The sequence below is a fragment of the Brassica oleracea genome, chromosome C2 (assembly GCF_000695525.1).
Source record: "Brassica oleracea var. oleracea cultivar TO1000 chromosome C2, BOL, whole genome shotgun sequence".
NCBI classification, from domain to species: domain Eukaryota; kingdom Viridiplantae; phylum Streptophyta; class Magnoliopsida; order Brassicales; family Brassicaceae; genus Brassica; species Brassica oleracea.
The window spans coordinates 46,700,990-46,713,220 of record NC_027749.1 but is presented as its reverse complement, the minus strand read 5'-3'; the positions used below and the strand labels follow the sequence as shown (position 1 = coordinate 46,713,220).

Below are 12,231 nucleotides of genomic sequence, written 5' to 3'. Positions count from 1 at the left end.
AAATCACGTATAGCACAAGTCTTTACTTTTACTCCTTCTGTTCCTAAATACAAGATGTTTAGGTAGAAACACACATATTAAGAAAATTACTTTTTGTCTAGAAAATATCATTAAAACTATAAACTAATGGTATTCAACTAATTACAAAATAGATTATTAAAATATGACTGAGTACACAGTTTTTAATAAAGTAAAAGTTACCTTAAAAAAAAATGAACAGAGGGAGTATCAGTCAGAGAATATTTAGGTAGATAGATAATTAATGATAATTTTAAATAGATAGTTACTGCTCTAGATAAGTCTCTCTGCTTTCTCTCTAGACCACCGCTAAATTAATCCTTGTCTCCGGCCGGCGGATTGGCTTCTTTTGCCACCGCCGGTCCGGCCAGTGTGTCGCTCTTGTGTTTCTTTCTTTTCTGTCTAGTTGCATGTCCTTGGTTTGACTTGATAATCTTTAGAGAGCTTTTCGAGATCTAGAATTTCAGATCTGGTAGATCAGTTAAGGTCTCTGACGGTGGCTTGGCTGTGTGGCGTGGTTCCTCAGTTCCATCTCTGCTTCAACTTCTAGGGTTCTGATGGCGGGTCTCTGGAGTTTCAGTTCCTTCCTGCTTGTGGGCCTCGATCTCAGTTCTGCAGGTGCTTTTCTCGGTCGTCTCTGGCTTTGATCCCGTTGAGGTTTGGGGGTTATGCTCTTCCTTGATCTTGGTAGCGACGGAATAGATTATGTTGGTGATTGGTTCTTATTTTGGCTCAAGTTGGTTTCTCCGGCTTGATTTCAAGGAAGAGGGGTGTCGGCCTTTATCATTGTGCCGTGGGTGTTTGAAGCTTAAATGGTGTGTCTCTCTTCTCATGGCTTCTGGTTTATTTCCGAAGCAATAGAGTGAGTTGCGGTCTCGGTTCTTCCCCAAATAAAGTTCGGCTTTCAATGATTCTCTATCATTCCTCTTTCTTCAACGGTTCATTTGCTAGGATGTTTATGGGTTGATCTTGTCTTGGTTCTCTATCTTGTTCAAGTTAATTGTTTCATGTTATGTTTTTTGGGTTCAGAGGATCAGTTGATTTTGCTGGCTTATGTTTCTAGAAGATGCTGTTTGCTCTTGCTAGCTTTAGGTCCTGAGAGTACTAGTTACTCGTCAGCTTAGTATCTCAAAAATGTATTCCTCTAATGTATTCTTCTAAGTTCAATGAAAGTTCTAGTTGAAAAAAAAAATAGATAGTTACTATAAAACAGCTGCATGAATTGTAAATATTTAGATGAGTTAATGGTTAATTCAAAATGCTACTTCAACTTTGATAAGATAGATATTCAGTCTAGTGATTAATAGTAATAAGTTGTGTGAAAAGATGATTGATTGTATGCATGACATGTATGTAAGAATTAATATATATGATATAAATATGTATGAAACGATATAATGACATGTTATCATATAATGAGATGATATGATGATGTTATGATAAGCTTTCCCGCCGTTTCCGCTGACTGATCCGTCTTCTCTTCTCCACTCCAGCTGGTGAATTCATCCCCCTTGTGAATCTCGCTGACAAATTCTCTCGTTAATGCTCTGATTTGTTCACCGCTTCCTCTTCTCAGGCGTTAGCTTGCAACGCCTCAACCGTAGCTGTTCATGCTCACCCTCGTATGGCTTCCTGGTCATGTCCTTTCCTTGTAATCACAACCCTTAGAATCAGACTCGTCAATTTGCACAGGTGTCTTCCTTTTCCCTTCGACTAATTTTGATTTCCTGAAATGAACTTCTCCTATTGTTAACTCTTTATGACTTGTTTATGATTGAATAATCACAAGCTCACTTGATGCAGACGTCTCTCCACCATGTATCTTCCTTTGGTAATATCTTTTACCTTTTACTCAATCATATTCGTAAGAGCTAAACATTGTACAATCCAAACTATTCTTCGTTGGATTTCTTCACATTTTGATGTAGACGGTTCCTTGCTACAACCATGTATTTTTCAGGTAAATCAATCCCTTCTGATTTTATATATACCTTGAGGTGATTCTCCAGCTTCTGTTGTAGCTCCATTTTCCCACAAATTTCTAACTAGTATTGTGAAATTTGCAGACCTTGTATAGACTGTGTCGTCTTTAACCACCATTTCTCAAAGGTAATTTTCTTCTCTAAGACTTTTGACCTGTGTTTAAAATGGCGCTCGCCTTTTGCGCCATGGCGCTCGCCTTTTGCGCCATGGCGCGAGGCGCAGTCAAGCGATGGCTCTGTCGCCACGTACCACCTAGGCGAGGGTGGGTTCCGTAAGGCGCGCGCCATGGGTGCCTTGTCGAGAAGGCGAGCAAGTCGAAGGCGTGCGACATGGCGAGATTTACGTAAACCGTATCTAAACCATGTAAGCCTTAATTAATAATTAAACTCTAAGACTTAAAAAAAAACTTGACCGTCGGGAAAACCTAAACGTCTAAAAAACAATGAGAACCCTAACTTTATAAAAGAGAAGTTACGTAAAACATAAACATAGATCTCAAGGTTTTTTGCTTAAGGTTAGAACTCTCTGGTCTCTACTCTTTCGAATCTCGTTTATGCTTATTCTTCTTAAAGATTCTAGTGTTCCTTTGTCACAGATTAGAACGTACTGCGGTTGCTTTGGTCGGAGTTAACACACACGGTTAGTCTTTTATTCTCTGCATTTTTTTTTGTTCTCTTTTTTGTTTCATTCTGTCTCATTTTTGGTCAATGATCACAGTCTAGTTATGGATAATAACTTATGATCAGTATGTTTATTTTTACTTTGATCACAGTTTTAATGTCTGATGAGGCTGGGGTAGTGTTACACGTCGTGAAGTTGATCCAGGAAGAAAATATAGGATCATGTTGAATAACAATTCCAACTCTTGGAAGTGTATCTTCTGTAAGAAAGACTTCAACGCTGGAATTTCACGTCTCAAGCAACACTTGAGAGGGGATCATAGGAATGCCAAAGCTTGTACTTTATGTCCACCACATGTGAGAGAGGCGTTAATCAAACACAAGCAGATGAAGGATGACGAGATAGCTGCTCGTAACTTGGCTCGCTCTCCAAGAAGAAGAAGAAGGTCTTGACGAGTATGATGAAGAATGCGGGAAAGAAAGTCAGCCGCGACGGTCTGTCCATGCTAAGAAGAGGAGAGTTAGAGGTCCACTGGACAGGTATGTGACTGTTCCTCCTCCTGATGTTTTGCAAGGAAGGAAAGATAGAAAGAGTACTCTTGGAGCTGCTTGTGATAAGGAGGCAAGGGAAAATGTATGTGGAGATATAACTAGGTGGTTTTTGGATGCTGGTCTTGCGTTCAATGCAGTCAACTATCCTAGTTTTGACAAGATGATTCAATCAATTGGGCTATATAGACCAGGATTGAAACCACCAAGTATGTATGAATTAAGGGTTCCATTGCTTAATAAAGAAGGGCAGAACACTCTTGTCCAAATTGAGGATAACAAGAAGGAGTGGGCTAGTAAAGGATGTTCACTTATGTCTGATGGTTGGAGAGATTCAGTGGCTAAGAAAGACATTGTCAACTTCCTAGTTAATTCCCCTAAAGGTTCTGTTTTCATTAAGTCAAAAGATGTTTCCGAAGTGGTACGTATGATCTGAACCAGTATTTATTTTCAAAATTTATATTTCTTTGTTTTAACACTTTATTTTTTTTAGGTGAAAGATGCAACGTTGTTGTTTAAGTTGCTAGATGATATGGTTGAGGAAATAGGAGAAGCTAATGTAGTTCAAGTCATCACAGACAATGCAAAGAACTACATAAAAGCTGGTATGTATAATCTGAAGTCTGAACCAATATTTATTTCCAATCTTTGTTTTAACCTTTGATATATTTTTTTTGTAACACTAATATAAAATACTTAAATTCAGGAAAATTGCTTGAAGCAAAAAGACCTCATCTCTACTGGACTCCATGTGCTGCACATTGCATTGATCTAATGTTGGAGGACATTGGAGAAATTCCAGCATTGAAGAGTGCAATGAAAAAATGCATGTTCATGAATGGATATATCTACAGCCATGTCCCTCTTGTGAACATGATGAGGAAATTCACAAAGCAAAGAAATCTTCACAGGCCGGCTATAACAAGGTTTGCTACTTCTTGCATAACCATGACTCAGTTTCTCAAACAGCAGAAGCCTTTAAGGGATATGGTCAATTCTGCTGAATGGAGTGAGTCTAAATGGCCCAAAGAAGCTGGAGCAAGAAAAGTTAGACAGTATCTTATGCAAGCGAGTTTTTGGAAGAATATTCGACGTGCTCTGAAGATTATGACTCCTCTTGTCAAAGTACTTAGGATGGTTGATGGAGAGAAAAAACCAGCTATGGGATACATTTATGCAGCCATGGACAGGGCAAAAGAGACAATCGAAAGGGATTTCAAGTGGAATAAAGAGAAGTACGAAGAAGCCTTTGAGATCATTGACAAAAGATGGCAGTGTCAGCTTCACCATCCTTTGCATGCTGCTGGGTATTTCCTAAACCCTTCAATCCATTACAAATATCCCGATGATGTACGTTGCGCTGAAGTGGAAGGGGGCTTGTACAATTGCATTGCTAGGTTGGTTTTTTAAATTGTGTTTTTGTTTTGTATTAATAGGTTGGTACACCATTTTCAGATGATAGTTTTGTTTGTGTTTCATTAATAGGTTGGTTCCAAATACAGAGACTCAAGACAAGATAATGACAGAGTTGGATTCTTTCAAGGACGCTTCTGGTATCTTCGGACACGACATGGCCATTAGGCAAAGAGATATCAAAGCACCAGGTAACACAAATTGGAATTACTTTAAGATAATTGATCTAAATAAATACTAACAATTTTTTTTTTTAATAGCTGAATGGTGGTTTTGTTATGGATCTTCTGCTCCAAATTTGAGAAGCTTTGCTGTTAAGATCCTTAGTCTGACTTGTAGTGCTACTGGTTGTGAAAGAAATTGGAGTGTTTTCCAACTTGTAAGTCTTTTTAATCACTTTTATTGTATATTTGTAAGTGATTTTTTTTAACTTATAAGTGTTAAACTTGATTTGTAACAGCTTCATACAAAGAAGAGAAATCGCCTAGCACAACATCGGCTGAACAACATGGTTTTTGTGAAATACAACAGAGCTCTAAAACGCAGAAGCTTGAGAAGTGTGTGTGCCACCAGAGATCCTATTCTTTTGGATGAAATTGATGACAGCAATGAGTGGTTGATTGGAAGAATGGATGGAGATTCATCTGATAATGATGATTTGGTGTGGGGAGATGATGATTTGTCATGGAATGATGTGAGCCAAGCTATGGGTGTTGAAGAACCCAGCTATTCTACTAGAGGAGTTGGAGCAAAAGGTGCAAGTTCATCTACAACAGATAAAGGAAAAGGTATTGCTAGCTCAAACCAGAAGCAATCATCTGCGCCTGCTATGAGATTGGTTGATGAAGAAGATGAGTTGTAAGAAGATTTAGATGAAGATGACCTTGGGTATGAGGATGTTGAGTACGATGGTGAAGATGACAATAATGGTGTTTCTGAAGATGAATTTTAGGTATTGGTTTTGAGTTATTCATTATGATATTATCTTTTGGTTTCTACATTTGAGACTTTGTTTTTGGGTTTTCTTTTTGAATAATTTTGTTTTGGTTTAACTTATCTTCAAATAATAAAGTTGCATCTTATTTAAATTTAGTGTATCAATCATTGCATAAGTGTTTTCTACGTTTCTTCTACAATACAAAACAAAACAAGACGTAACTAAAATGACGTAACGTAAATGTTCTTCAAGGCGAGCGCCATATTGCGCCATGGCGCGAGGCGCAAGGCTCGGCACGTCTCGCCTTGGTGCGCCATGCGCCATTTTAAACACAACTTTTGACCAATTCCATATCTGTAGGCATCTTTCCAGCTTTCTCTGGTGAACTTATGGCATCTGATAACACGTCTTCTTTCGGCTTCTTGGAACACACTTTCAGTCTCCTAAGCAGTTTAAGACGATCACTTCGCTTGTGCTTGTTCTGCGATCTTGTAGTCCTTTAACCTGAGATACTCATCTTCCTTCACCATTACTGGTGTTTAAGACGTTCTCTCATTAACCTTCCCCTTCCTTGTTTGGCAACCCCATTAGGACTCCTTTCTAGCCTGAGATACTCGTCTCCCTTCACCACTCTTGGTGTTTACGACGTTCTCTCATTTAGCACTTCAACAACCTTTCTACCCTTCATCCGATATACTTGAGACCTATTCGCAATTGTCCTTTGTTTCAGCTGCTCCACCTTGAGCTAAAACATCCATCACATCTTATCCGTCACAGGTAAATTTTCTTGCTCCATACTAGCTCTTTATTATCGATAAGAAATAACAGTAGTCCCTTACTCATTATTTCTTCTTGTGCGAGGTGTCTCAATAATAAAATTTCCTGTGACACTTTTCTCCTATTAGTGGACATTGGGAAGTTCACAGCGAAGCTGCAACTTCTGATCAGGTGCGTTTTCTTTTAACCGCTCTACATGATTAGCCGTAGTATATGTATTGTTCGATACATCTTCCCTTTTTAGTGTGGTAATGATACACTTGGTTTCTGCATCGCTAACTTTGAACATAAACCCTGTAGCCGATGCTTCCTCATCGTTTGTTGCATAATCTGAGTTTGTGAAACTTTCAATGCAAAACTCTGAATCCTTCTTGAATCCATCAAGCCTTTGATTCTCCTTTGATGATGTTTTATCATTACTCTTTTCTTCATTATTTGAAAGACAATAATCATCTAGAGCATGCCCATTCTCAGCTTCTTTACTTGATTCGTATTTCTCTGCTGAAAACGAATCTCCACCTCGAGCTGAAGTCGTTTCCGTCCTAAAACCATATGGACTTGGTCCCTGAATTAAACTCTCACTGAAAGACACCTTTAACTTCTTTCGTTTAACTTCCTTGTCAGCTTTAGGAGTATCCACTTTACTCTTCACTACCGTTCCTTGAAGGAAGTATAACCCGTCTTTGTATTTTCCTGAAATTACTTTCTTCTTACGTTTGTAAAATTGAACCTTGAAGCAGCTTCCTCTATACCTTTAACCTGATTTTTCTAACATCCCATAAGAAATCAGATTCCTACTCACGTCTGGCATGTATTTAACATCCTTGAGTATCACTTTAGAACCATCTGAATTTCGAATCCGAATCTTCCCCATTCCTTTGATGCTACCTTGAGTGTTGTTAGCCATCAATGCACTTCCTCCTTCGTACTCCTTGAAATCAAACAAGACTTCTTTGTCATGTGTACTATGGAATGAACAACCTGAATCCATGATCCATTCCTTGACTGTATCTTGATTGCTAACGGTTAACACTAGTGGCTGCTCAGGCTCTTTTGTAAAATTTGCAGAATTTGGACGTCTCCTTCTTTCAGGACATTCTCGTTTCCAATGGTCTTTTTTTCCACAAATAAAACAACCCGTGTTGTTCTCATCAGATCTCTGATTCGACTGGAACTTTCCTCTGCTTTTAGATCTCCCTCTCCAGTTATTGGAGCTTCCATTACCGTTCCCTGACCTCTTCTGAGTTTTTCTACGTGACTCTACATAAACCCTCCGAATTTGTTTTGCTTTTGTTAAGTAATCCTTTCTGCTTAAGTTCTGCTTCTTTGGAATAAGATGAAGTTACAACTTCGTTTACGGTAAGCGTTTCTTTCCCAGTTCCGTATTGAAGTGTGTGAACCAATGGTTCATACGCTTCTGGAAGTCCCGACAATAGTTGAATCGCTTGATCTTCATGTGATATGGTAACTTTGAGACTCTCCAAGTCTGCGATTAGCTTCAGAAAGATATCTACGCTTTCTTCTATCGTCTTGTCCTCTTCCATCTTGTAGCAAGAGAATTGTTTCTTCAAATAGATTTTGTTGGGTAGCGACTTCGTTTGATAATTCTTTTCAAGGGCCTTCCACATCCCCAATGCAGTTGTTTCATGCATAATCTTCCTTAGAATAAAATCACTTAAACACGTTCCCAATAGACTTCTTACTCTAAGATCCTTGTCAGCTTTCTTTTGATCAACCTTTGCATCTTGGACCCTTCTACTTCTCTTCCAGATTCTGTCAAGACCATAAAGTCTTCCTTAAGAACCGAAAGTAGACCCTGGATCTCTAGCTGACCCATCAGCTTATACTTCCACATCCCAAAATCACCTTTGCCATCAAATTTCTCCATCTCAAATTTCCTAGAGTTGGCTCCATAATTCTAGCTAGCACTTCCAATCAAATCTGATGCTCTGATACCACTTGTTAGGATTTTAACCCCAACCTTGTGCTATAGAATTTGGAATAAACTTGATACCAAAACTTATCTCTTATTCACTCTTAAAGAAATAATGTTTCCCGAGAACAAAATAAAGATCACAAGATAATAACCAAAGCAAAACCTCTCTTAATTGCTAATCTTTCTTGATCTCTCTTTATCTAACTTATTGCTCTCATCTCTCTTCTTTTAATCGGATTCTCTTTGCTGTTGTTAAAGCTCTCTTTATAGTCACAACCTAGACCTAATCCTTTTGTAAAAAGGATTATTTCAACTCCTAAACCGGCAAAACACGAGACCGTCGTTAATGTGACCAAAAACTTGTCGCCAAAGTAATCTTTTGGTATTGGGCTTAAAGTAGGATTTGGCCCATATCATTACACTTCTTGAAAGTTGAAACATTGTTTTGGTAAAATAAACTGGGCAGATCAGAATTTTTTTTATTCTTATGTTTTGTAATCATTGCTTGAAAGTTGAAACTTATCACAGACTGGAAGTAAAAAGTAGATAAACTTGAAATAGATATGTTTCCGAAATAGAATGACAGCAGATTCAAAGTGTGATCATCAACTATCTCGGCATCTGATCGAGAACATCTCAAGAATCCTACAAGGATCAATCCGGATCCGTAAGTTTTATTAATAACTATTTCAAAAATAGAAATATCTATATATAAAAATTAATTTATTTAATATATTTTTATTTTTATAATAGTATATATAAATGTTATGTAAATTTTGTAATATTATACATAGAAATAATTAAAAACATTATATATATATATTATTTTTTTAAATTATTTTTAATATTTTTATATATTAATATTATTTTTTATTTATTTTAAGGATCCAAATCCGGATCCGGATATCCGCCGGATATAACAATTTTTAGAAGGATATCCGACACCCGGATATCCGAGAACCCCGGATCCGGATAAGGATAGTAAAATTATGGATCCGCCGGATAAGGATCCGGATCCGGATACCTTAAAATTGCCCGGATATCTGATCCGTCTCAGGTCTACCCATGATCATATCATAATGATTAACCTTTTTCAAAAAAAAAATGATTAACTAATGTATGTTGTAAAAGAATGAGAATTCTATATATTTCATTAATGAATAAGAGATCATTTATATAAGGTTTACAAGATAAAGATAAAAGGAAAGAGTACAAATCTTAATCCAACTAGATTTAGGATAACTACTAAATAGATAAATGAAAAGATTACATATACAAGGAAAATGAAATAGGGTTTCCTTTTCTCTAAAGCTTGTGGTCGCCTCTCTCGCTCCTCTCTCTAGGATTTCGGCTATGTCTCTTTCTTCTAGGGTTTGGACCGGTTATGGACCGGGCCGGTTATGGACATTCATCACTTGATTTATAACACTCCCCCTTGGATGCCATAACCATACAGGATTGTAATACGCTTCATGTTGCCTCATTAAAACCTTATCAGGAAAACCCAGTGAGACAAAACCATGATGAAGGAAAAAGAGTACAACACGTACTACTCCCCCTGATGTGAACCTCAGTGTAGGTTCTTTAGTCTACGCATCAGAAGTGTGATCTTTCCTGGACGTGCAGGAAGGGAGTAATCAAATCGGCCAAGTTTATTACTGAACCGTAATTGGACCACTTTGATCTTTCCGGTCTTTTCTCATGTCTTCTGACATCGTGTGTACATGGTCAAGAAATGAACCTTTGCTGTCGACCACTCTACACTTTGGTCAGACATGTAGGACTATGGTCCTCGACCAAAAACATCCTCACGAATACTCTCTTTGGCTATTAGCCGCCTATGACGATGTTAAAATGTTGATTGATAGGTAACGGACTGTATGAGTTTTCTCTATACTACCATCGACTATGCACTAATCTGATCGATCCATGTTGAGTCATAGACTTCTTTTATACATGTTCATAACTTGTCTCATGAGTGTCCAAGATCATGACTTGATCAATGATCATTGTTGTAATGAATTTTACAATCTTATCTAACTATGGCACTGTGGCCAAATACACTCATGAATCTCACATGTGGTCATCGATCTCTATTGCCTAAGGCAATGCCATATTCGTTTTTCATTGCAGTCCTATCCTTATATTGATGTCGTCTCATGACCTCTGTTGCTGTGGATCATATCAGACAATGAATATATATTATTAGGTCATGGACCTCGACTACACGAGCTTATGGACTATAACACATTTGTATCCGATTGAGAAGAATAGATTAAACATCTCCTCTCAGCCTCATGACAGAGTCTTGTGGAAGTAGATGCCTTATACAGCAGCAGCAAACTGTTCTACTATGCTGGATCCTTACTTAAGGGATCTGATGTCGGATTGCAACCTGATGGCTGATCTTTCGTTTCTACTTGCCCGTACTACAATCTAGTCGGTCCATGCTAGTGTTACAGATTTAATAGATAACATGTATTAGTCTACTAACCTCTTTTAGGTTTAATATAATTTAAACGCAAGGAAATTTCGAATTTCTTTTGTAAAGAACTGAATTGGATTGTCCTTATACAATTCCTTTATATAATATATATGCAGCTGCTTTGTTTCACTCCATGAACAACTTAGGAACAATGTTGTTCTTTATCCAGTGATCCATATGCTGCTTACTACATCATTATATGTCAATCTAATTTCTTTCTTATGACCGGACTTTTGTCAATTTCGAAATTGTGTAGCAGCATCCACCACATATGAGTTTATCTCCTTATAATCTGTTCCATGGTCTCTGTGAGTATCCTTGTGTAACAAGCTATGATTGTATGCTGTTAGTAGGAAACATGAACACCTTTAGACCTCGTGATCATGTACCATATCTCACGGTTTCTTTTCCCCCACAAGACCCATCTATTTCACTGGTTTATATCATATGGCGTTTCTTTATATGTATGTATGGCCAATACGCCTATCTCTTCTTTATAGATACTTTAAACCCCACGTTTATCTTTTCAATCTAATTTTTAATCTTTATGAATCCTCTTTCGTGGGTTCTGATCCTCGTTTATATTTTTATGTTCAAGTGCTACTCTCTTATGTACAAATATATCTTTATGTGTCGACACGTATATATGGTTCCATTTTGTTCCAGACATGATCTAATCGATTTGAGATTTCATTATCCAGGACCTTTGTTACCTAGTAGCTTGGCGTCCCAAACTACATGGTTTGGTACCTTAGATGTTTAGCTGCGCAGCCTTTTTTCAATGTCTGGTCTGGTTTCCTTATGACCTCGGATTTGTATTCTATGCACCTTTCTCTTTTTCTTTCTGAGGTTCCTTATCTTATGGAACACTTTGGTCTATCTTGTACAGATTCTGTGGCAACTTGACCGTGTCTCTTTCTAGGACATCAGATTTCATTTGGTGCTAAGCTGGTTATGACTTAGTCATTCTTTTCTTTTCTTTTCGGGTCAGTGTCTGGCATCTCGATTAGCTAGCTATGTATAATCTTTTCTTTCTTTGGACGTCTATAATTCTAATCCGAGGATCTTTGCCAAGACAATGATGGTTGATACCATTCTGTTTCTTATCATTCTTTACTCTTTACCAGCTTATAGCAATCTGAGATGGGAATATCTATGCTCACTTATATGGCCTGATATATTTTCACTTTATATACATGCAAATCCATGATGTCCGTAAGCTTTAGGATGGATGTCCGATCCTTATAGGTAATGGACTGCACGGCCAAGCCGTTTATATCATGGTCATAGACCATGGTTCACGAATTTGTAGTATTGATCATGTATCACGGGTTTATCCTCCCTCCCCTTCATGAACATACTATAATTTCGTGATGTAGGACAATAAAGCCTAATGAGTTTCCCTTTGTGTACATGTTTCACAACGTGAGATCTTATGGGATAACTCTTTGTGCCTTCTCAATATCAATCTTTGCATCAAGTTTAGACTAGGATGGCTAATCCGGTCTTGCCA

At 37.7% G+C, this 12,231-nt stretch overlaps 1 protein-coding gene and 1 long non-coding RNA gene across 13 annotated transcripts in view; both read left to right on the top strand.

Annotated features, from left to right (window-relative positions):
• The first annotated feature begins 1,680 nt into the window (after positions 1-1,680).
• On the top strand, positions 1,681-5,606 carry LOC106326833. Of its 11 annotated transcripts, none has more exons than XM_013764776.1 (10): positions 1,681-1,710; positions 1,808-1,978; positions 2,085-2,127; positions 2,597-2,640; positions 2,774-3,591; positions 3,664-3,775; positions 3,877-4,567; positions 4,656-4,774; positions 4,844-4,962; positions 5,044-5,605. In XM_013764776.1, exons 5-10 carry the CDS (start codon positions 3,334-3,336, stop codon positions 5,443-5,445), a joined length of 1,701 nt encoding a protein of 566 aa, XP_013620230.1. In that variant the 5' UTR covers positions 1,681-1,710; positions 1,808-1,978; positions 2,085-2,127; positions 2,597-2,640; positions 2,774-3,333; the 3' UTR covers positions 5,446-5,605. The 11 variants fall into 11 exon arrangements, with proteins under 11 accessions (XP_013620230.1, XP_013620223.1, XP_013620226.1 ...); XM_013764769.1 differs by having other exon boundaries at positions 2,085-2,364; XM_013764772.1 differs by having other exon boundaries at positions 1,808-2,015; positions 2,085-2,364.
• A 336-nt stretch (positions 5,607-5,942) lies between these two features.
• Positions 5,943-12,231, top strand: part of LOC106326835 — an 8,440-nt gene continuing 2,151 nt past the window's right edge. The window contains exons 1-2 of one of the 2 annotated variants that reach the window (XR_001267337.1): positions 5,943-6,468; positions 8,812-8,900. This is a non-coding gene — a long non-coding RNA (uncharacterized LOC106326835). Of the gene's footprint in view, positions 6,469-8,794; positions 8,901-12,231 lie in introns of both variants that reach the window. The other variant, XR_001267336.1, reaches the window with a different exon arrangement.